The sequence below is a fragment of the Crocuta crocuta genome, unplaced genomic scaffold (assembly GCF_008692635.1).
Source record: "Crocuta crocuta isolate KB4526 unplaced genomic scaffold, BGI_CrCroc_1.0 scaffold69-1, whole genome shotgun sequence".
Classification (NCBI taxonomy): domain Eukaryota; kingdom Metazoa; phylum Chordata; class Mammalia; order Carnivora; family Hyaenidae; genus Crocuta; species Crocuta crocuta.
Window position 1 is genome coordinate 1,055,043 of NW_027551577.1, and position 24,916 is coordinate 1,079,958.

General features: G+C 44.8%; 3 protein-coding genes across 6 annotated transcripts in view; 1 reads left to right on the top strand and 2 right to left on the bottom strand.

Moving 5' to 3' along the window:
- Positions 1 to 5,065, bottom strand: part of EFCAB12 (EF-hand calcium binding domain 12) — a 23,349-nt gene extending 18,284 nt beyond the window's left edge. The window contains exon 1 of the mRNA XM_077751604.1: positions 4,911 to 5,065. Coding sequence (XP_077607730.1) covers positions 4,911 to 4,959 — 49 coding nt within the window. The 5' untranslated portion in view covers positions 4,960 to 5,065. The remainder of the gene's footprint in view (positions 1 to 4,910) is intronic.
- Positions 5,066 to 5,679: 614 nt separating this feature from the next.
- MBD4 (methyl-CpG binding domain 4, DNA glycosylase) lies at positions 5,680 to 16,017 on the bottom strand. 3 transcript variants are annotated; one of them, XM_077751615.1, is made up of 8 exons: positions 15,711 to 16,017; positions 14,503 to 14,733; positions 13,067 to 13,893; positions 10,059 to 10,133; positions 9,847 to 9,981; positions 9,083 to 9,232; positions 8,481 to 8,584; positions 5,680 to 7,579 (listed from the first exon to the last, which is right to left on the bottom strand). In XM_077751615.1, the coding sequence occupies exons 1-8, from the start codon at positions 15,797 to 15,799 to the stop codon at positions 7,502 to 7,504; spliced, it is 1,689 nt and encodes a 562-aa protein (XP_077607741.1). In that variant the 5' UTR covers positions 15,800 to 16,017; the 3' UTR covers positions 5,680 to 7,501. The 3 variants fall into 3 exon arrangements, with proteins under 3 accessions (XP_077607741.1, XP_077607742.1, XP_077607743.1); XM_077751616.1 differs by lacking the exon at positions 10,059 to 10,133; XM_077751617.1 differs by lacking the exons at positions 13,067 to 13,893; positions 15,711 to 16,017 and having other exon boundaries at positions 14,503 to 14,622.
- Positions 16,018 to 16,173: 156 nt separating this feature from the next.
- Positions 16,174 to 24,916, top strand: part of IFT122 (intraflagellar transport 122) — a 74,233-nt gene continuing 65,490 nt past the window's right edge. Inside the window, exons 1-2 of one of the 2 annotated variants that reach the window (XM_077751612.1) lie at positions 16,174 to 16,307; positions 24,258 to 24,324. In XM_077751612.1, the coding sequence (XP_077607738.1) occupies positions 16,267 to 16,307; positions 24,258 to 24,324 (108 nt within the window). In that variant the 5' untranslated portion in view covers positions 16,174 to 16,266. The remainder of the gene's footprint in view (positions 16,308 to 24,257; positions 24,325 to 24,916) is intronic. The other variant, XM_077751614.1, reaches the window with a different exon arrangement.

Sequence of the window (24,916 nt, forward strand, 5' to 3'; positions counted from 1 at the left end):
AGAGAGAGAATCTCAAGCAGGCTCCGCACTGTCAGCACAGGGCTTGATGCAGAACTGAGCTGAAATCAAGAGCCCGACACTTAACCTACTGAGCCACCCAGGTGCCCCCAGAATGATCTTTAAAAAAAAATGCCATTCTCATCTGGTCTCATCATCCAAGCAGAGGCTTTGAAGCTAGAATGCTCTGGCTGTGCCCTGGCTCTGCTGCTTAACAGCTGCATGTGCTTGGACAAGTCACTTAGGGCCCATCTCAATCTCTCATGTGTACAATGGGCATAAAGATGGCAGCGACCTTTACTGAGTGGTGGAGATGGTTAGAATCAGTCCAGTTTCAAGTTGCTTTGTTCATAGCAAGTGCACTGTGTTTTTTTTTTTAAATATACTTGCTCTTTGCCTAGTTTGAAACCCTTCTATGACTTTCCACGGCCCTTGAGTTAAAGTCCCATGACCCCCCTCTGCCAACCTTTCCCACCTCATCACTTGCCTATCTTTCTTTACTGTGTCCCAGACGCCTTGACCTTGAATGGTCCCTGAGTGGTCCAAGCCCCATCCTGCCCTAAGGTTTTGCAGGTATTGTTCCATCTGCCCGAAGTGCTCCTCCCCCATCCATCCCCTCCTCGCTCCTCATCCTCAGACCAAATGTTGCCTGTCTAGCTCCCAAGCTTTGTTATAGCCTCGTGTTATCGCTGCATAATATAACATACTTTTCCTTTGGATCACTTATCACAAGTTTTTAAGTTGGGGGCTGCAAAGGGTGACCCTTGTGCTGAATGAGGCTTGGGTCCTGTTTCGTTTCACGCATTGGTCAAAATTTTCCACTTTGAGTTACTTTAGGCTGGAGCGTGCCCTCTCCAGCTTGCTGTAGTCTCAGACTATTCTCTATGGTCTTTTTTTTTTTTTTAATTATTTCGAGAGAGTGAGAGAAAGAGAGAGGGAGTGAGCAGGGGAGGGTCAGAGAGAGAGGGAGACACAGAATCTGAAGCACAGAGCCCGACGCAGGGCTTGAACTCATGAACCATGAAACTATGACCTGAGCTAAGTCAGACACTCAACCATCTGAGCCACCCAGGTGCCCCCATTCTCTAGTGTCTTATACACAGCTCAGTTCATTTATTAAGTGCCTGCTGTAGGCAGACAGTTGTGTTTGAAATCTCTGGTGTCATTACTTGGTTGGTGTTTATTTTTTCAATAGACTACAGACCCGGACTTCCTGTCTCCTGTCCCCTGCTGGAGACCCAGCACCTCCACGTGCCAGCATATGCTGGGAGCTCAGTAGCTATTTGGTGAAAGAGTGGATGTCAAGGGGACAGACCATTTGACATCACAGAGGTCAGCTCTATGATTATACCATATTACAGAGAAGGGCACTCAGGCCCAGAGAGGCCCGAAGTTGCACGGTTGTTTATTAGCAGACCTGGGACCTGAACTCTGGTTTGCTGGCCCCAGAGCTCGGCCCTTAGCCATTAATTGATAAGACCAAAGCCTGTCCCCTAATTGTTCTCAGTACCTCCCGAAGCTGTTATGAAGATCAAATGAGTAACAGATATGTGACTGTTTTAAAATTCATAAGGGATATAATATTATTATTAAAAATATTATCACCATCGTTTTCCTTCTAAGCCCTCCCGCCTGCTTTAAAACACTTTCATCACCTCCAGAGTAAAATTCAGTCTCCTTAACCTCACCCCACCTGGCACACCCACCTCTGCCAGCCTGAAGGGCTCCTTCTCTTGTTCTTTCTGGCCTCACCCTGTATTTGTATCCAAGCTGAGCTGACTGTGGGTCCTCGGTCCCCTGGCCCTGCCCCCGTGCTGTTTCCTCTTTCCGGAATGCTTAGGAGACTTAGGTCAGGCACCAGCACCCCTTAAAGCCCTCACATCCCCTCTGGGTTCCCACAGCCCCATGCTCACCCCCATCATAGCATTTACCGTGCTTTTCTGAATGAGGATGCTCTCTGGGTCTTTCTTTCTCAACAGCCTGTGAACTTTCCAATGGCAAGGACTATATCTTATTCCCACGTATCCCTGGTGCCCAGCCTGGCACAAAGTGAACATTCAGCACATTTGTTAAGCCTCCTTACAATGGCCATGTTTTTCTTTCGTGGTCAGAAAACAATACGTATACATCAAGGTGGACGGAAGTGAGCACTTCTCCGCCACCCATTTATCGTTTCTTTGAGGACAAGATGCTGGGTACAACTGAGAATGTAGCCATTCATCCAACCAGCATTTACTGAGAATCACCCGGTACTTGGCATAGCCGGGTGCACGCAGATCCAAACGAGGCTGGACATCGGACCACAGAGCGCTGGCATGGAACAAGGTGGGTGATCAGAGGGGTAACAAGATGCTCTCAGTCGGGGGAAAGATGCTGATGGAGGGACTCGGGAGGTCATCATGAAGGAAGGAAGACACATGCCTTCAAGAATGGGTCAGATTTCAAGGGGTGGAGGGGCCAGTGTGGGAAAGGTCAGGGGTGGGGTTTGAGGATTTGGGGTTTACTAAGTAGTTCCACAGGGTGGAAGTATATTGTGTGTGAAGGAGGAGTTAATGGGAAGTAAAGCTGGAGTCATCTTGAATGCCAGGTTAAGGGGTTTAAACTTTACACTGTTGACCCTGGGAATACACTCAAATATGCTCCTACCTGGTCTTGCCGCTGTCACTTGTACCCACCTGAGACCCCAAATCCATGATCTTCCCTTAGCCAGAAGGGTCATCCCTCTCCAACCCCCCGCCCTCAAGCCCTTCAATGGTTTCATTGAAATGGCTTCTTGGTGCCCTTAGAATAAATGAGCCCCTCCTACGATGGCCCCCACTGCCGCCCTCACTGGGGCCCTGCTCCCTGCTCCTCCTTCATCTCTCTGCACCCCCTCTCTCTTGCTCACTTCCCTCCAACTGCATGAGCCTGCTTTCTCTTTGTCCATACCTCCTAGTTCCATCCTGACTTGGTTTGGGCATTTGCCGTGCCCTCTGAAGGGCATGGGATTCCTCCAAGAATTCTGCGGGCTGAGTCCTTTTCACTGTATGGTTCTCAGCCCAAGTGTCACTTCCTTCAAAGTCACCCTGACTACCCTATCCAAGGTCACATGCCCCCTGCACCAGGGAGCTTCCATTCTAGTGATCTTTGGGGTTCTATGTCCATTTATAGAAAAGTGAGGTGGGCTCTTATGTTAAAAGATGTCACCACACAGTTGTGGGCAGAGACTGTGTGAAAATGTTCCTAAGGGATTGTGAGGACAGCTTTCAGAGGCCAACTAGCCCCAGTGCCTTCCCAGGTCAGGGATCTCTTTCTGCAATGCCTCTGGCAGATTTTGCCTCTGTTCGTATACACCTCTGGTGACAGGGAGTTCTCTACTCACACTGTGGTGCCTGATTCTGATTCCTAGAAAAGACTTCCTTATATTGACCCAGATTTTATTTCCCTGGAATTTCTACCCCTTGGTCCTAGTCCTCCCCACCGATGTTCCAGATAACACATTCCTTCCCTCTTTCCTGGGACAGCTCTTCAGGTATCTGGAGACAATTCAACTCTCTTGAAATACTGTTTATCTTGGCTCTGATTCAAATCTCGCCCTAAGTCCCATCCTACCTCTCTGGCCACTTGCTACTTGGCTCCTCTTTTCTGGGCCATCCCTTAAAATTGGTGCCTTTCAGAAGGTTCATACCTGGGCTTTCTCCTCCTCCTTCCTTCCTCTTCTCCTCCTCCTTCTTCCAAACACTCTCCTCTACTCTCATGGTTCTGTGGCCTTCTAGGTGCTGAGGACACCCATACCAATAAATTTATGACTTGAAATTAGCTCTCATTTTCTACATACAGTTGCTCCTAAAATATCTCCACTTGGATGGCTTACAGGGATCTCAGGCTCAACCAACTGAGACTGCACTGGTCTCCGTGTCCTGTTCCCACCAAATCTGTTCCTCCTGGTAGGCTCCCGATCTCTGTGAAGGGCACCTCCATCTCTAGGTCACCCTAGTTACCAACCCGAGTATCATCTTTGGTTTCTCTTTTCGTGTTCCCTGTTCAGTCAGTCCTCAAATCCCCCTAGTCCCCTCTAGCCTGGCCACTCTCCGTCACCTCTCAGTATCTTTGGTCTGGACGTTTCAGACAGCCCCAGAGCTCATGATTCTGGCCTCAGCCTTCAAGTCTGCCAATTCACTCTGCATTTGCTGTTGCTCCCAATCCAATAGTGTCATTTCCAGTGGCTTCTCCATCTCCTATCTCACAAGATCTTTATGATCTTGTCCCTTCTGACCTCTCATCTCTGGCAACACTCAAACTACCAGCAGTTCCCCGAAGATACTGTATCTCTGAGCCTCTCTGCATGGGCTTCCATTGGCCTGGAATGCCTTTCCTCCCCCTCTTAGCATAGAACTCCTTGTATCCTTAATTTTAAGCCCAAGTGTAAAGAGCTCTTTCAGAACCTTAGAATTGTTCTCACCCATTCTTTACACTTAGCAGACCTCTTACTCTTGGGTGTCACCCCCCAGACCTGGCCCACCCCTTCTTTTTCTGTATTATCCGTTTATCTGCTTGTCCTTCATCTCTGAAGTCGCAGGGTTTTCCCGCAGCCAGCTATCACCAAACACGCTTCTTCTCCAGTACCCAATACATTAATATCCGGAGGAGAAGTGGAGCGCAGTGGGCAAGACAGAGGGCCCTGGATGCCTTTCCCAGGCACACGGGTTGGACCTCTGATTTCAGACCCAGGCAACTTGGCCCACTCCTCCAGCCTGGGAATGGAAATCTGAGAAATGTGCAGGACCAGCCCCCGGACTCCCCGGCAACCCCTCCCCCAGAGAGAGGACGGCACAATGAGATATTGGCCTCCTGTCCTTGCCCTCACCCCACTTGCACGCATCAGCACGGGCCTGGGGGCTTCCCGGAGGCGGCGCTGCTTCCCGGGAATTTACCGAGCAGCGACAGGTACAGAGCCTCAGACATTTCACAGGAATCGTCCATGGTCGCAGCGTCGGGGGCGGGTGTTGGAGAGCGTGTGGGTCTGTGTTTGCTTTCGCTGGCGTGTCAGGGTACCAAAAAACAGGAATTCCAAACTTCGCAGCAAAGACTCAACTCGCCGGAGCATAGAAGCGACTGTTGCCAGGACTACAGACGCCCTGCGCTGATTGGCTGAGATTTGCCACGCTCCTGCCGTCTGTGGGAGGGGGCGGGTACCAGGGAGCACCCTCCCACTCCCACCCGCCAGGCCGTCCTGCCCCTTTTGTGGGTCCTCGGAGGCAATCGCAGGGGTGCAGAATTCCTGGCTTGGTCAAAGACAGGATTCCTTAGTATGGCCCAGTGGCCCCCAAATCCGGAGGAATAAATCACTGGTTTTCCTGAAAGCGGTAGAATCTTCAGCTTGTCTCCAAAATTTTTCATTTTCATCCAAGAACAGGCCCTGCTCCCTCCAGAGGGATTGCAGAAACCCTAGAAAGTCCTGGCCAAATACAGGTTTTGGTTGTGCATCGTTCCCTTATGTCAGGATGCCACGGTTTGGAAACAGAGAACCTGGTGAAAGCGGTGTTAATGATAAACACTTGCAATGTCCATCAGCTGATAAATGGATAAACAAAACATGCTCTATCCACACAATGGAATATTAGTCACAAAAGAGGCACTGATGCATGCTACAACACAGATGAACTTTCAAAACATTATGTTCCATGAAAGAAGCCAGTCACAAAAGGTCACATATCGTTTTATTTACAAGAAATGCCCAGAACAGGCGAATCTATAGGCACAGAAGGCAGACTGATAGTTGCCAGGGGCTGGAGGTGAGGTGTGTGGCTTTGGGTTTGACTGCTAACAGGCACGGGGCTTCTGAATGCGTTGGAAATGTCATAGATTTAGTGAGGACAGTTGCAAAACGTTGTCAGCATACTAAAAACCATTTAATTGTATACTTTAAACATAAGTGATGAATCTTATGTGGATTGTCTCCGTAAAAGAAGTTAAAAAAAACAAACACTTGAGTGCTTTTTCTGCATAAGGTACCACCTTCACCAAATTGCATTATCTTTGTGACCCTCTCAACATGAGGCAGTCATTCAGACCATCCCTATTAATCACATTAATGTAGCACTTTTATTTTTTTTTAAAGTTTATTTCCTTATTTTGAGAGAGACAGACAGTGTGAGCAGGGTGGGGACAGAGAAGGGGAGAGAGAGGGAGACACAGAATCCGAAGCAGGTTCCAGGCTCTGAGCTGTCAGCACAAGGCCTGACATGGGGCCCGAACCCACAAACCAGGAAATCATGACCTGAGCTGAAGTCAGACACTTAACCGACTGAGCCACCCAGGTGCCCCCAGATTTTAAGTAATCTCTACACTCAAAATGGGGCTCAAACTCACAACCCCACGATCAAGAATCGCATGCTCTACTGAGCCAGCCAGGCAGCCCTCTATAGAACCTCTTCATCTTTGTGTCCCTCTGCAGCACACAGCTTTGCACTTAGTGAATGCTACTTTGAGGTTTGTTAAATAAAGATGTAATGGGACATCATAAAGTTGATGTTTTGGGGGTGGCAGGGATGTGGCCAGTTTTCCCATTATCTTGTCAAAATTCCTCTCTCTCAAAACGAAAACTAGCTCACTACAGTGGAAACAAACCACTAGCCCTGCGGCATACTCCACCCTACAACAAAGGCAGTTTCCCTAACAATTTATTTTTCATTTATTCAATTAATTTTGTTTTCAAATTATACCTTAAAATGGCAATTGGTAATCGAGACTTAATCACTTGGGGTTTTCTTTGTTGTTGCTTGGTGAGTTCTTCCTAAGGGAAATGTTTCAGTATATGAGCTACAACATTATGATGCCTGTATTAAGAATGGCACAAATCGTAGACACAAAGCGTAAAAGCTTTCACAGTGGGGTCCAGGTGCATGAGCCAGAAGCTGATACTCTGAAATGAAGCCGCAGGCACACAGTCACAGGTTATCAGTTGGATGCTGGGGTCAAATCTCTAATTCCTAAAAGCCAGCAGTTATCAAGAACCCATGATGACAAAAGTAACACTGTTATCTATTTTTTAGTAAAAATATGATTAACTGCCTATTATTAGCTGCCTATTACCCCCTGTAATATCTTTTCTCACATATTTGTCTGTAAACTCTTGGACTGCTTCTTACATAACAACTGTGTAATTCCATTTTTATGGAAAGAGAACAGAAAATCTAATCTTTCCTTAAGCAAGATTGATAAAAATCTGCTTTGTATTACTGAGAATTGACAAAAGTTTTTTTTCCACTTAAAATCGCATTTTATTATTGGAAAAGTCATTTACATTTTTAGATTTCTTGTCAAATAACTTTTTTTAAAAAAATCTCAAACATGTTCTAGTACGTTCAGTGGCAAAGATCTACCAGTGTTACACACATTAAGAAAACTTACGTCATGTTTCTAGTTGGACTAATTAAAATCTATATGCCTGTGCTTAATGGAGCTCTTAACAATCAAGTGCAAAGTAAGGTATAAAAACTGAGTTTGAAAACTTCAAAGAATTTTAGGACAGACTTAATTTTTCATGATTTTCCCAAAGCCAGTCATGATATTTATTTAACTTATGGTCTTCAGGGTGCACCTGGAAGAAATACAACACATTAGGAGTCAGAAGTTAGAAATACATTTTTAAAATGGGTCTTTCAAAGGTACAGTAGGGAACAATACCTTATTATAACATTCCTGCAAATTATAACCTTTAACCTAATTGGATTCATGAATGCTTAAAACGCTGACATTAAGGCAAGCCTTCACAAAGGACTTTCCAATTCAGTACTGATCTTTACCATGACCTAGCACGTGGGGTGGTGATAACATGAGTCAAGTATCAACATGCCATTTTCCAGGAGGAGGTTATAGGCCCTGAGAGTTATCACAGTAAATGGTGGAGCAGGGATGGGCTTGGCCAGACCTTCTGGCTGAATGCTTTAGGGTGAGTCACAGACTAAGAGGGCGGTGTGCCACACCACCTGGCTGTACCCACCAGCCGCCAGGACACCCGCTGCATACCTGGGGACGGGGCATCCTCATTTGAATGGGTAGCTCAAGTAGGGCCCAGTTACCGCAGAAGCGGTCTGGGACCACTAGGAGAAACCCCCATAAGCATACACGCCAAGTCCAAGCCTGCGGCTTTCCTTCAGTGGTGTCAATTTTGAAGGCTAATGTGACTGTGACAGGAGGAGAACCACGTCAGGCTTAGAGACCATACGTGAATGGGAATGACCTCACGGGGCCAGAAGTGATAAACTGCTGCAGGTCAGTCAGGGGCCACACCAAGGAGTCTTTACGGAGGTGGGAGTGTCTACGGAGCCTCTCCCTCCTGCCAAGAGCCCCGTGCCACCACTGCCCCTCAAGCCTGGGACACAACTGCTTGTGATGGTGATAGCACATGTGCCCAGGAAATAGTTTTGGCTATTGGGTGGCTTTATTTCGCCTCAGACACAAAATGTGCTGGAGATGTTATGGCTGGGGGTGGGCCTCACCTGCTTCCACTCATTGACGCAAAAAATTCGGTAAGAGTCGTTGCCATATTTGCCAATCCCATGGAGCTCGATCGGGTACCTCCACTGCTTTGTCAGATATTCATCTGAAAAGATCAAGCCCCACTTATCAGTCAGCTTCTAGAAAGATACTTTCCTCAAATATGTGGTGATGCAGAGCTGGATGGGGAGAATGGCAGGAAGGGACAGCAAAGAGGCTCTCCTAACAACCCCAGTTCTAGTGGCTCTTTCTTCTGAATTCCCACAATGCCCCTGTCTGAACCCCTCACCTGCCACTTACAAGCCATTGTTACTTTGTGCTGTGCTAACGAGACAATGGTAAAGTCCTTGAGGTCAATGGCACCTTCTGCTTCACTGACTTTTTCATCTTGCCCAGACGGCCTGCCCCAGTGTTGGGCAAAGATTTATTGCTTGGGTCAGTGGGAGACTGTGGTTTGGGGCAACAGGGACTGTTTTTATATGCTTTTAGCCCTTGAGCTGAATGACCTCTATTAATACAGCATCTGAGAACATTAAAGTTTAAGGTTGGGCTCTCTTAAATAGGCACAGTTTACGTTCTTTCCTTTGGGCATATGGCAAAGTACCTGAGAACTTGATAATGGTTTTTGCTCGAAGATCATAGAGACCAAGAGGTTTAAGAAGTTCTGACACATCTCTCCAGTCTGCGGTTCTTGCTACCTCAGCTGAAGGGTACTTCTCTAGAAACTCCCAGAGCACAGGGATTGCCATTTTACCTGGGAAATAAAAGTAACTGTGATCACAAGACTCCCAATGGGTTGTTTTTAAGTTCAGGTACTTCCTCTCTAGAAATTTCATTTAGAGGTTTTTTTGTTTTTTCTTTTTCTTTTCAAATCCCTGAGAAGCCATTACTTGAACTGGTAACCACCTTCAGAGTCAAAAACCAACACTATTGACTATTTGGCTCATAGTCTAAATCAGACAGATCCCCAGCCTTGCATGATATTAGTTTTCAAATAATCCAGTCATCAGATAACTAGTATAAAAGCATACAGAACGCAAGTGTAAATGACATTAGAGAAAGCATTCAATGAAAAAGAAATGCTTTCACACATGACAGGTTGGACGAGTGCTAAGTAACTAATTTTCACTATGACCAAAACTAGTTTGGAAGTAGAAAATAACTGACAATCTGTTCCTTAGTGCTAAAAAGGCTTTGGCTGTCATCTAGTCTAACCTCCTCATAGGTGAAGAGTTGCAGGGCTGACAGGGGAAGTCCTTGCCTGAGGTCATACAGGCTCAAAGTTAAAACTTGAACCCAGGCCTCCTAATCAATCCAGTGTTCTTTCTCCTCATCGCACTGTTTCTAAGATTAAAATAATCCACAAACCTGAGGTCCGATTGAGAAATATAGTAGCAATGAGGAGCTTCCATGGGTCGTGGAAAAGTGTTTCTTGGACGAGGTTAAAAGGTGACCGAGGAGGTGTCCACTTCTTAAAGGCTTTGCGTCGTGGGGGGCTAAGGGCTAAACAAACACACTGCATCAGAGAGCAACATCTGAAACAGATTTAAAATTGGATTTTCTAATTGGGAAAGGGATACCTTCTTTGTTATATTTGCTGGAAAAATATAGGCTTGTTTTCCTTTTTTCTACTTGTGTCCGCGGCATGGTATCTTCTGAAAAGGAATGGTGAACACTGTTTATAGAAGCTATGGCTTAGGCTAAAGAAATACTCAGGGGTACAAATAACAATAACGCACTACTATTATAAAGCATTTAGTACGTGCCAGGTACTGTTCTAAGCACTTTACAAAAATTAACCAATTTAATATTACAGACCTATAAGCTAGGTACTATTTACTTTTAACTTACAGATATGGGAACTGAGGTACCGAGAAACTAAGTAACCTGCCCAGGGTCACACAGCTAGTGACAGAGCTGAAATTCAAATCCAGGCAGTCTGGCTCCTGAGTCCATACCTTTCACCACTCTGTTACACTAGTACTCTAAGATTTATGCTCAGAGTTCATAGTACTGACAAATTAGAATATGGAATATTTTAAATTAGGTCATATTTGTACAATGTGGTCATTAAAATATTTTGAGACTATATCATGAATATCTTCCCCCATGTTCTTAACTTTTAAGTAAAAAAGCAATATTCCACATATGATCCCAATTTAATAAAAAAAGAAAAAAAAAATTAGAATGTAATAAGCCAGACCAGTATAATGCTTGTTGCTAATTGTTCTTTTCTCCTTTAATTTGCTATATTTTCTAAAATTTCTGCAGTGAACACTCTACACTTAAAAAATAAAGGACCTAGACAAAACAGAACGAAAAACCTGATTTGGACCTTGGAATACCGAGCACTGTCTATGGGGAAGCTCAGTTAATTTAAGAAACATCATTTGACCAGCATTATTGGGCTTCCCAAGTTTCTAAAATTATCACATTGAATACTCTCCATAAAATTACCCTCTAAATTTGAATGTCAGTTAATAATACCTTATATTTGTATAGCATGAAGCCATCTTTTTCACTTCTCCTTTTACTTTGTAATACTCTTGATGTGAAACACAAGAATGGTGAGGATTATTACCTCCATTTTATAGATAAACAAACTAAGGCTTAGAAATGAAACAACCATCCTGGGGGTGTCTGGGTGGCTCAGTCGGAGGAGCATGAGACTCTTGATCTCAGGGTCATGAGTTTTTGAGCCTCATGTTTGCCATAGAGATTCCTTTTTAAAAAATATTTATTTTTGAAAGAGAGAGAGAGAGAGAGAGAGAGCAAGCAGGGGAGGGGCAGAGTGGGAGACATAGAATCAAGAGCAGGCTCCAGGCTCTAGGAGGCTGACAGCACAGAGCCCAGCCCACATGGGGCTCGAAGCGATGAACCATGAGATCATAACCTGGGCCGAAGTTGGACACTTAACTGACTGAGCCACCCAGGAGCCCTGGACATAGAGATTACTTAATAAAAAAGTTAAAAAAAAAAAAACTTAAACAGCCATCCCAAAATGAAAGTGGGATTGACTGTAGATTGGGACAGGTATCCAGCTCTCCAGATAAATAGCTGTCTTTTGGGGCGCCTGGGTGGCTTAGTCGGTTAGGCGTCTGACTCTCACTTAGGTCATGATCTCATGGTTCGTGGGTTCGAGCCCCGTGTCGGGCTCTGTGCTGACTGCCAGCTCGGAGCCTGGAGCCTGTTTCAGAGTCTGTCACTCCCTCTCTCTCTGACCCTCCCCTGCTCGCGCTGTCTCTCTCTCTCTCCCTCTCTCCTAGAAATAGATAAAAACATTAAAAAAAAAAATAGCTGTCTTTTGCTATTCTATTTTGAACAGGCAAAGCCTAGTAGAAAGTAAAAAAAGAACAAAGGAAACTGCTCTTATTAGTTACAGTTCTTCTGTGGGTTCCTATAAATCATTATTAACTAGCCTCTTTTATTACTAGGAGACTGAAGCTTAGTATACTTGGCAATTTCCAACTAAGCCAATGGGAAAGTCTATACTATTCCACTGGACACCTCTTAAACTAAGGCTACTTCACCTCTTGTTGAGAACTAGACTTCTTTATGAATAGGAATACTTCCACTTGGGTCACAAAAGGATGTTTTTCATATTTTATTTGCCCATTATACTAGCAATAAAGCTACATAAACCCTAAGTCTCTAAGAAGCTTAGTCTTTAAAGGACAGGCCTGAATTCCTAAGCAGTCCCTAGGTATACGTGGTTCATCTTCTATTAAAGGTAAAGGAATTCTAGGCACAGCAACGACATAAAATCATGAGTAGGGCTGAGAACAGGAATCGAATCTAATTTGTTCCACCAATGTGTCCAGGCTGTCTCCCCATAGGACTTTAAGTAAAACTCTTCTTCTTCTTTAAAGGAGTTATTCATTATACCATAATGGTGGAATGAATATATAATACAGGGCTACTCAAAAGGTCTTCTTATTTCTTATTCACTGAGGTATTATAAAGGCAAAACTACTAAGCTCTGAACTCTGTATTAAGAGCATATTACAAATAATAGATGAACCATGTGATTACAGTTCTGAATTATTTAGAGCTCTAAAGCATTTTAGAGAAGCATTACATTATAATAGAAGATAAAAATGACTATGATATGTACAAACTGAAATTGGAAGTCACACATCAGTAGTAAGTGACAGAAGGGGTGCAAAAGAGTAGACAATGACTATTCGCAACCAGTTTATGCATAACAAGATTCTTCCCCAAGGCTTTTCACAAGTGGAGACTTTTTATTTTCCTGAAAGTTGTATAATATTACTAGCTAGGAAGAAGATGGGAAGCAGGGAAAGAAATGTTGAGGAGAGTCCCAGCTGTCACACCAGGGAGAGATGGTAGCAGCTGCTCATGGCACACTTCTCCTTTGCAGGGGGTATCAAGGCAGTAGCCAGCTGATTCCCTCTAAGCCATAGGTTTGAAGAGTGGTTAACGGAGGTACTAGGATCAAATGGTAGGACATATCTGATATTTGGCCCTATTTCTTCATTCTACTCCCACATCCTAACTGGGTACAGGCATATCCTCTGGGACTATAAACTCATCACATGTTTACTAGTAGCTTTAGTGCTCTCAATACCTTGACATATTTTCACAGAACTAGAGTCTTTCTCCATCTGTGAGCAGTTGTCATCCATTTCAGAGCCGTCAGTATGCAAATGTTCCTTCCTCTCCCCGGCTTCTACTTTTGTTCTTATTTCCTCAGATTCTAAAAAGGTTTCCTCACACTTGTTGCTCTGTTCTGCTTCTTCGGTTGAATGTAGTTTGTTTATGATGCCAGAAGGTATTTGTTCAAAACACAAGTTTGATCCCGAACTCAGTGATGTTTCTTTCATAAGTCTCTTTTCTTCATTGGTCACACTGAGGGTCTTGTTGCTTGCTCCGGCATCCGAAATGGAGAAAGTTCTATCAAGCTGACTTCCTTGCTCAACAGGTTCACTTTCAGCACCTGCCTTATTATATTCAGATTCTCTTTTCTTGTTACTTTGAGCAGACTTGGGAAGACCCTTCTGGCACCCTATTTTAGTTTTCTTAATTTGAATTCCTTTTAAAATCATCACCTTTCCTTTGGATTTGCTAACCTTTCTGGGGTCAACATCATTAACACCCTCATCTTCTTTAAAGTGAGATGGTCCTGTGCTGTTTTGCAATTCTGAAGTACCACTTGGCAGGGGAAAGACACCTTTTTTCCACCGGCTTCGTGTCCTGAGGTTCCGGTTTGAACTGTTCCCTTCATTATGCATTTGGGATGTCAAAGGTGCTATGTTGTAATCTTTATGTCTGGACGTGATGCCCCTTTTAGGAGGTACAGTAAAATCAAAATCTTCTGGTGTGAGAGAAGTCTCTCCATTTTTGTGAAGATATTTAGCAAGTGAACTTTTGGATCTAAACTTCAGTCCTTGTGGGCTAGAAAATGATATTAAAGAAAACTTATTTGTAGTAAATAAAAGTGACTTTTAAAAAGAATTGGACCACATTTCAGATTTTTAATTAATAATTTCCAAACGTCGCCGTGAGTATTTGTCATCTAAAAATTTAAAAGCGTGGGATGCCTGGGTGGCTCAGTTGGTTAAGTGTTCAACTCTTAACTTTGGCTCAGGTCATGATCAAGCCTCATGCTGGATGTGGAGAGCAGGTTTAAGATTCTCTTTCCCTCTACCCCTCCCCCACTTGCACATACTCTCTCTTTCTCTGCCATGGGTATTTGTCATTTAAAATTTAAAAAGTGATAAGGTGGTACTTTTAAATAGTCTTCTCTATGATAGTATAAAATAATTTTATAAATATTTACAAATTTACAAATTTAAGGGCATCCCTTTGAAGAAGTATGAAGTAGAAGTATGTAGTATGATTGTTCCCAGATCACTTGATATAACTAACCTGTGACACTCAAATAGAATCCATAATGGTTATATGATAAAAATAGAAAAAAGCCAAGATTCGTGTTATGCTTTCCTGCTACCTGTCTAGATAAAATGATTTGGCTGTGCTATCTGTACCACCTTGTCTACTCACCTGATAAAATATACATCATATCTTCCTGCTGTTTTCCCTGACAACCTTTGCTTCACAACTCTTTCCCAGCCGCATGGGACAGACTTATGGCATTCTGTCGCTGTAGCACTGCCAACATGATCAGAAGCAATGGATTCTTGCAGCAGGGGATTACACTCACTGCTGCTTTTTATCACCATTTGCTTTTCATCTTCTTTCACTCTTTCGGATCCCAGAGAAACATCTTCCTCACTGAAAAAAAACACAGTACAAGTGATTAGCTTACTTAAAATTTATTCTCCTCTGCTTATTCAACTTCAGTCCTTGACAGAGCAGGAACCATATGGACTATTTAGACTATCAGAGAGATTAAAATCAGGATGGACTGTGATTATCTATGTATATGATGCTATGTGATTCTCTCCCTGTCCTCCAACATGGGTTAAAAAGGATTGGAAACGTCTGTACAATCTATAGAGATATCTGACCCAGATTCTTTTCTACAAATAGGGAAACTAAGCAAGAGCTAGTAACTAGAATTAGAACCCAGCTCTTCTGAAGTACTTTGGAGTTAATAATTTTAGGGGGTTGGGTGAGTCTTAAGAAATTACATAGTTCACACTTTAGGAATAAGGAAATTGAAGCCTGGTGAAAACAGCACAAACTTTAAAGTCAACGGAATGGGTTCAAATCACAGCTCTGCCATTTATTAGCTATGTGTCCAAGACCAAGTGTTGCTTAAGCTCTCCAAGTCTCCTTTCTTCACCTGTGAAAAGGAGGTAATCCTTCTTTAAAGGCAGTTCTGGGGATTAAATTTTGAAGAAAAAAGTAGATAAATCATCCTAACCCCGTATCTCACATATACAAGCACCGTACTCGAAACAAGACTGTGGCTTCCTCTGTAACTTCCTATAGAACCCATTTTGGAGACACCGTTGGCTGCTTAACATGACATCTCCTACAAGGTCTCCCTAGGACCCTGCAACCCAGCAGATCTCCCCCTGCTCGCCTTGCACAAAACCTCCCTGCTCCTTCCAGCTCCCTCGTCATTTCGGGTAACGAAGTAAGGAGTACTCCAGGGCTGAGCCACTGAAAGGGTATCTGAGCTACAGCCACTGCGCCGAGTAAACTAACCCTGTGGGTCTCGATCTCTGTCGATCCTACTCACTCCACCCCACTCCCATTTTATAGGTGGCGAAAATGAGTCCCGAAAGGGGACAATGACTTGCCGGAGGTCACAGGGCCAGTCTGGGGCTAAGCGCTCACTGGAGGTGACCGAGGGGACAGCTCGGCAGTCCCCCAGGCTCGGACTCTCCATCCTAGCCGTGCCCTTCAAGTGGTCTCCGGCGGCAGCAACGGGCCGAGAGGGTGCGACAGCCAGGGAGCGCAGCAGAATAAGATGTGAAAACTTCTTCAGCTCGGAGCGCAAGGAGGAAACCAAAGCCCGAGACCGTGAACGTCTGTCAGACCCCACCGCGGCTTTCTCTTCTCCCTCTCAGCCACAGCCGCCATTTCCACGGCTCAGCCAATCAAATCCTTCGTAGAAGAAGACGTACCGCCCTCTGCGCGTTGGGACCAGTCGCGCTGCGCAGACTCCTTCTGGGCTCCGTTCCTTCCTTGCTTTTGCTTCTTTCCTTTTAGACCTGCGCACTTGGAACTCAGCCGCGCGCTCGAGGCTCACTGCGCATGTGTGTTGCCAGGGGCAGCGCAGTAACGAAAGCCGTTAGGGGACTAGAGCCCATCCCTGAGATGGGAGGAGGGGCCTGAGGCGTGAGGGAAACCGCGATGAGGGCCGTGTTGACGTGGAGGGATAAAGCCGAGCTTTGGTGAGGTGCCGGGCGGTCCGGGAGGAGCGGGAGGCCGAGCCCTGGCGGGGACGCGGGAACCGTTGCGGGAGCTCCCGTGGTTCCCAAGGGCAACGGGCCTGCGGCCTGGGCTGAGGGCCCTGAACCCTGGGTCTGAGCGACTGCCGGGTCGCCCTCCCAGCCCTTTGCGGATGGAGAAACTGAGGCCTGGCGCGCGAGCAAGGGGGCGGTACCACGCGTGAGGTAGTGGCCCGTCGAGGCGGTTTTCCGCAGAATCGCAGTCTGGCCCTGTCCACCTCCATCCCGGGTTCATCATTCACCCACGACAGTGTTTCTCAAACGCCACAGTTTTTATTTTGCCACTTCCACGTATTACCGATTCTCTTGTTTCCTTGGCGGTTTTCCTGAAACGGTCTCACTTTTATTCACTCACATACGATTTTACAAGGAGACGCTTGCTCCGTATTTGAAAATCAGTACCACTTGCTATGAGATACCTGTGCAACGTAACGCAGAGAGAAGCAAAGCAGTGAGGGCTAAGTTGTCGCTGGATGCTGTCGCTAGGAAGCCTGTAAGCCTCGGGTGTACAGCCTGGAGACCTGGGGGGTGTCCGGTGCCGTCAGAGGTGCTGGAGACGAACGGTCGCACCAACGCTTTCCCCTGTGCTTCATCAGAAGGCCTGAGAGGATCACGGGAGAATGGCTTTCTCGCCTGAGGAGTGGATGTGAATGTTCTAGTCCATGTTGAGCCTCGATTTCCATCATAGGATGAAACACTTGGGGAAGTACTGCCGTACTGCAGAGCTCTCTCTGCCTGACCTTAAAAACCTTCCCGGATGATCTTTTCAGCTGCGTTGTGCGGCGTTGGTCTGGGCCCCTGGAACAGGACTTCTGCCACCCCCTCTCTGTCCTTGCATAGTCCGTCCTGGGTGGAGAAATCCTTTTCTCGTGTCCTCAACGCTGAAATTCTAAGCGTTCTATAGGGCTCCCTTCAGAGATGGGTCCTCTCTCTCCTACATGTAGCTAATGGTTCCTGTGTGCCGGGCGCTGGCCGAGAATCATGTCCTTTGTATCTCACTGTCACTTCACAGCAGCCCTCTGACGCAGGTGCTGTCATTACCTCCGCTTCACATAAAAGGAAACTGAAGCACAGAGAGGGTAATTAGTTTGCCAAGGTCACACAGTGAACAAGTGGTGGGGCCGGCTTTTCTCCTCACTCCAGAGCCGGTGCTGTTTGTTCGCTCCTACATGAATTCTTCCTCGCATTACAGAGGCTGCAAACTCACATACCTGCGGAGTCGGGCAGGCCTTACAAGGGGAGACATCTGCGTGGGTCTTGAACGCACAGAAGTGTCCGTCTTTCCAGGAGTGTTGTTTTCTACAGCCCATTTCTCTTGAAACATACAGCCTTAGCGGTGGATCTTTCACATCTACTTTTTTTTTTTAATGTTTTTATTTATTTTTGAGAGAGAGAGAGAGAGCGAGCGTGAGCAGGGGAGGGTCGGAGAGAGAGGGAGACAGAGTCTGAAGCAGGCTCCAGGCTCTGAGCTAGCTGTTAACACAGAGCCTCATGGGGCTCGAACCCACGAACTGTGAGATCATGACCTGAGCTGAAGTCAGACGCTTAACCGACTATGCCACCCAGGCACCCCTCACTTCTACTTTTAATAGAAAATTGAGCTTAAGAAATTCTTTTTACTTTTTTTCCTAACGCTTTTCTAAAGCTGCTGAAAACTAGCAGCTGAGCACGTGGCTCTGAGGTCAGAGAGTAAGAGGGAATGGCGAGGAGTGTGGCAAGCTAGAGATCTCGTGCTCTGCCGCAAAGGGGCAGCTGCTGCTCGGCTCCTGCCAGTTACTCCCTTGCAGGAATCTGGCCTAGAGTGCTCGGATCTTCCTGTTTTTGCCAGAAGCTACGGATTTTTATGTGAAATGCCCTAATATATAAGTGTTGGCAAGTAACCCAAAAAAACTGAAATAAAACCCCCATGTGAGCCAAACAAAACATTTGCTGGCCAAATACAGCCTGCTATGCTCCCAGTGTTCAACGCCAGGCATAGATTTTTGTTCGTTCCTCTCTTGTGGTACTTAGAATCTGTCCAGTGTAAGAGTTATTTGTGAATCTGTTTATCCCAGAGGTCTGTAAACCTTGTGAAGGCCATGGCTACTTTTATTTAATTTCTAAGGCATATTCCAGAGCCTAGACAGATCAGTGGTTGGTGTGACTGTTTGATGGATATTCATGTATTCATGAATACATGAATATGTGAGTGAAAGAATGATGAATGAAGGTTGGTTATTAGGGTTTGGGCCCATTACAGCTTTGAAACAGTTGATTAGAATAGGCAGTGTTGGGGTTCTATAGACCGGCAGTCTTGATGGCGGCTACATATGCCAGCTGGTAGCCCAGAATAGGACCAAGCACAACAAAAGCTGCTAAAAAAAATAAATAGTAGATCCAAGAGAGCCCAAATGGCTAAGATTAGTCCCCCACAACTGAACCAGTGCGTGTCTCCTGGGCTGTGTTTCGCTTCCAGTCTCCCCTTTGCATGGCAGGGGGATTCTCTTTCTTGAGTCCTGCTGCTGTGACCCGTGATTCTACTTTGCGTCCTAGATTGACTCCCATTTCCCTTCTGAATCAGACTGTGCATTTAACTAGGTGGTCCTGCTTACCCTCCCCCTCACCCACTGCGTGCTAGCATTTTAATTTATGCTTTCCAGTTCAGTTGAAAACTCCATTTTCCTATCCAATGCTCTTTCCCAAGTGCTGTCTTATTCTTCTCTGAACTCCCTCATTTCTTCCGTAAAACCACTGCTCCAGGTTTACCTTTTTTTTTTTTTTTTAATTTATTATTGAGAGACAGAGAGACGGAGAGAGACCAGAGCATGAGCCTGGGCGGGCATAGAGAGGGGGAGACACAGAAACTGAAGGAAACTCCAGGCTCTGAGCTGTCAGCACTGACCCTGACATGGGGCTCGAACTCACAGAACCGTGAGATCATGACCTGAGCCGAAGCCAGACGTTTCAGGTTTATCTCAACCATGGTGCCTTATCTGGCTAGATTGCCTTATTCCAGTCAGGACAACAGCATCTCCTATTACCCCCCAGTCACACTAGCTCTTATTTACTGAGTACTGGCCATAGGCCAGACAGTGTTTACACACATTATTTTATTTAATCTCCACAACAACCTCTGAGGTTAGAATAATTACCCTATTTACAGATGAAGAACCTGAGACTTCAGGTAACATAATTTGCCTAAGGTTCCAAGCAGGTAAGTGGGGTTGGGTCAGATTGTGCAGGATTTGGAGAGGCACCTTGACCTTGGGACTTCAGTTTACAGTGGGGTGGGTACAAGGTTGACAGAGGGCAAATCCTGCAAATTGTCCTCTCATAAACGGTGGCAGGTGGGTAGAGAGAGCCATCCTGTAGTATAATAAACTGTCTGTAGCCTGGTGACCTCTCCAGCCCCGGGAGTGTTCAGAGGCTGGATGGCCATCTATAGGCAATTCTTGCCATGGTGGGGGAGTTGGACTACAGGACAAGTTCTGGGGTCTTTCCCAACTCTGAGTTTCTGTGACCTTGTCAACCTTGAAAATAAAACAGCCAGTTATTTTGCCAGCAAAGTGGGTTTATTCAGGAGTGGGAGAGCAATTGCAGCTTGGGACAAGCAAGCTATGGTGAACTATAGGCAAGTCCAGAAAACAGGAACACTCTTGTATAGAGGAAAGAGGGGAATTGGGAAGGGCTGTTATAAACAAAAAATCCATTAACCTGGGGGCCCAAAGTGTAGTGGCTTTTCATTGGCTGAGTTGTGACAGCCTCTCACTGGCTGGGCTGTTGCTGGGCAAGGAGAAGAATCTGCCTTCATCTAGGGTGGTGAGGCACAGGCTTCTCCCTGTTGAGTCTTCAAAGGGCTGCAGCAAGTGGTACACCATGAGAGCTCCCCCTTCTGGCCTCAGCTCAGTTTTAAATGAGGTTTCCTTTATTTGGTTTCATAGTTCCATGATGTAATTAAAGTCTGAGGGGTTCAAGGTAAAACACTGTCAGTTTGTTGGTTGTATTCATTTTGTGTCTAGAACAGTGCCATGTACCAAAGGCCCATAAATGTCTAAAACAGAGCCCTTGCCCTTAAATGCACAGGACTATAATTAAGGGGGCAAGATAGTATTTGAAACAATGTAAAATATAGAAGATTATGTAATTCAGAACTATGATAAATTATACAGAATCTTAAGTACATTGAAAGTTTAGATTGGGTTAAGTTGAACATTATACTTTAGGAAGGCTAATTTCAAGACATTTATTTTTTATTTATTTATTTTTAAATGTTTGATTAAAAATTTTTTTAATGTTTATTTTTGAGAGAGAGTGAGTGTGAGCAGGGGAGGGGCAGAGAGAGATGGAGACACAGAATCCGAAGCAGGCTCCAGGCTCCAAGCTGTCAGAGCAGAGCTGGATGCAGGGCTTGAACTCATGGACCATGAGATCATGACTTGAGCTGCAGTTGGACGCTTAACCCACTGAACCACGCAGGCGCCCCAAATTTCAAGACATTTAGAGAAAATGAATGTTCATATCTGAGAGGAAGACAGTTTAAGACTTGGTCCAAATCAGGGGTGCCTGAGTGGCTTAGTTGATTAAGCGACTTTCGCTTAGGTCATGATCTCGCGGTTCGTGGGTTCGAGCCCCGTGTCGGGCTCTGTGCTGACTGCCAGCTCAGAGCCTGGAGCCTATTTCAGAGTCTGTGTCTCCCTCTCTCTCTGACCCTCCCCTGCTCACGCTGTCTCTCTCTCTCTCTGTCCTAGAAATAAAAATATTAAAAAAAAAAAAAGACTTGGTCTAAATCACTCAGATGATTTTCTGAGAATTCAACCCCAAATGATCTTTATAAAGAAGATCTCCTCAGGAAGCACTTTAATGAGCTTAGATTATCTACAATGCAGAAAGGGAGCCCCATGACCACGGTTGACTATAAAAGAGAAGTGCACATCCTTTCCAAAATCTGGTACCTCATCACGGCAACCCACAGGTGTCAGGTGCTTGCCCAAGGGCGGCCTGTGCACTCAGAGGAGCGACGGCGGCGCTCTTGCCTTGTTTTGTAGGTGAGTTCTAAAGCTTGGACAGGACATCAGTTCTGGCCCCAACACCCCTCTGATTTTCACTTTACCGCCCTGCTTCTCCTCAGTGTGATACACGCCATGTACATTTCCCCCTAGGTTCAGAGAAAGAAAGCCCAGGAAACAGTAAGGCCCAGATCTGTTACCAACTAATAGGGAGGAAGTTGAAGAACTCAGTGTCTGTGTTTGCGCCTATCAAGAGGGATGCCCAGCTGGAAAGGGTGTAATAATCATCAGCCAGCTGCTGAAGATATGTGAAGAATTAGTATTATTTTAAAAATTACTTTTATTAAAGGAAGCTGCTGTGGTTGACAGAACCTATATAAAAAACTTTTTGAATTCTGCATGTAATGCCTTTTTTCCCCTATTGATAAAGCATGGCAACTGTTGCTAATTATATTATCAACTGTGGCATATGCTAATAATAATGAAAATAAGGGCCACAAATCATAGTGATTAGATCTTGGTCTTTGGAGCCAAGACTGCCTGGATTTGAATTCTGGTTCCATCTCCACTCAGTAGCAGTTTATTTTCCGGCAAGTTACTTAGCTTCTCTATGTCTTAATTTGTCTCATTTGTGAAATAGGTATAGGGTTGTGAGGGTTAAGGGAGCTAATACACGTAAAACATTTAAACTGTACTTAGCATACATAGTAAATAAATATGTTTAATAAATGTTAGCCACTGTTATTGTATTAAATATTTGTATTTAAATATTGTATTAAAGTATTAAAGATAACAGAGATTTGTCATATTTGGCAATAGTTCAAGCAACTAGAAGGTAGTATAGCACAGACTCTACAGTCAGACCCGAGTTGAAATTGTGACCCTGCCACTTGCTGTTTGTGTAATGTTGGGTAAGATACTTGATCCCTCTGAGTTATGGTGTCCTCAACTACAAAACTGAGTAATAATTCTTTAAAAAAAATTTTTTTTAATGTTTATATTTATTTTTGAGACAGAGACAGAGCACCAATGGGGGAGGGGCAGAGAGAGAGAGAGAGACACAGAACCCGAAGCAGGCTCTAGACTCTGAGCTGTCAGCACAGAGCCCGACGCAGGGCTCGAATTCACGAGCCATGGCATCCTGACCTGAACCGAAGTCGGATGCTCAACTGACTAAGCCACCCAGGCACCCCAGTAATGATTCTTACTTCATAGAATTGTGGAGATGAAATGAAATAATGCATTGGAAGAGCTCAGCTCAGAGTATCTTTGCAAAACGCTGCAAGTGCTCTTACCCGGGGTCTGTATTTCCAGATGACTGCAGGTATCAGGTAAACGTACCCCATGCTAAACCTTTACGAGAGGCTGTCGTGGCAGTGCTTTCTAGCACGTTTTTACGAGAGTCACCTGAACTAATGGAATCCCCTGCCTAGGGCATTCAAGAATCATTGCAATATGTCTCCAGCCTGTTTTTCTAGCCTCCTCTCTCCCTACTGCCTTGCATATAGCCAGTTTCAGTCAAATTTGATTATTTAGATTATTCCCCACCTTCATGTCTTTGCTTGTTCTGTTTTCTTTGCCTGAAATGCTGCCCCCTCTGATCTCCTGCATGTCTCAAAAGCCCTGCTTTTCTCACATACTTCTTTCTTCATGAAGCTTTTTCTCATCCTTTCTCCAAATCTTCCTCTGCATCTTCCTTGTTTGAATCCTGTAATATCTGTTTTAATGTATCTCCTAAAATCTTCACACAGTATTATTCTGTATTCATCTAATCTCAGAGGTCACTGATTGTAAAATACCATTATTTTAAGTACCGCTAAGAAAGAAAAAAAATGCTTCTAGTTAAGCTGATATCATCAGTTATAAGACACATCTGTACCTCAGGTATTTTATTTTTTATTTTTTTAAGTTTATTTTTATTTATTTTGCAAGAGATAGAGAGCAAGCAGGGGAGGGGCAGAGAGACAGAGGGAGACAGAATCCCAAGCAGGCTTCATGTTGTCAGTGCACAGCCTGATGCGGGGCTTGAACTCATGAACCTTGAGATCATGACTTGAGCCAAAATCAGGAGTTGGACGCTTAACCCACCAAGCTACCCAGGCGTGCCACCCTCACCCCCAACCTCAGAGATTTTAAAATGTGAAAAAAAATGTATGCTCAGAGTTGATGACAAAAGGTAGTTCTTTTTTTTTTTACAAATAGTTTATTGTCAAATTAGTTTCCACATAACACTCAGTGCTCATCCCCAAAAGTGTCCTCCTCCATGCCCATCCCCCCTCCCCCCTACATCCATCAGTCCTCAGTTTTTGTCAGCATTCAAGAGTCTCTCATGGTTTGCCTCTCTCCCTTTCCCCCACCATTTCCGCCCTTCTTCTCCCCCAAAAGGTAGTTCTTTGTGAACATGTATCTTCCCACTGGATGGTAATTTCCTTGAGGGCAGGGAGCGAGTGTGATTTACTCATTTTGTATCAGTTACTGCCTAGCACCTAAGAGGCATTCCTTAAGTATCCAGTTGGTTGGAAATAATAATGATATTTTAGTAAATGACCAACTTCTCAGAGACGTGCATTTAGTAGCTCTCACGTATTCTCTCAGCTGGTGTAGTCTTTATAGGAGAGTTAGTGTCTTCAACTGTTGACCCGTTGAATCATCTCTGGCCGCTGGCTTCTGGGCAAGTGAAAACTGGGACATGAAGCTAACTGCCGAGTAAATAGTGATTGAATGGGTTGCCAAGGTGCGGTGGTTGAACGGAATTTGCAACCAAATGCAATTCTCAGCCATTATTTTTCTCTCTCATATACACAAGCAGTATTTCATAATGGAAGTAAAGTTTGCTTTCCTGGCCATTAGCAGACCTCGTCATTTTCAACCCTAATTGTCCTTTTGTCTTGTCTTGTCTCCTGTTTAGTATATATGACCTCGCATTTAAGCCCGATGGAACGCAACTGATTCTGGCTGCAGGAAACAGATTACTGGTAGGATTTTGTCTGAGTTTCCTTTTTAAGTGCTTTTTTTCCCCTCTCCCTCTTGTAAGTGCTCTGAAATTTGACCCTTTTTTTTAAGATGAAAAAGGCAAGGACGGAAAAACCAGTCATTACTTTTTAATAGGGAAGGAAATGGGCTATTTAAAACAGGTAAGTAAACGGTCTATCAGATAGGAACCTGTGAACAATACCTCTTTTGGAGTCATTAATCTTTCCCTTTTTTACTTTGAGACACCCATGAAAGAGATGAAAACAATTAATCAAAATGCCTTTGAAACTGGGCTAGTGTCAGTTCACATTTTGTCCCCCTGAAAAATTCAAGCAACAAGACTGAAGGGGCTCCCTCCTTGAGAAGCCAGATAGCTTGACCCCAACTTTTAGGCATTGGCCTACCTAAACAATTCCATATGGATGCTGTCCTTTTTTCATATTTTCAAAGAATATAGCTCCCTCTGGAACTTATCCCAGTATATAAAAGTAATTTTCAGAGGACTCTTTATGTTTGACCTAAAAACCTTTGTATGATCTCTCCTTCCTCCTGCGTAAGTCCACTTCCCCTTGCTCTGTTGTCTCCAGATATGCA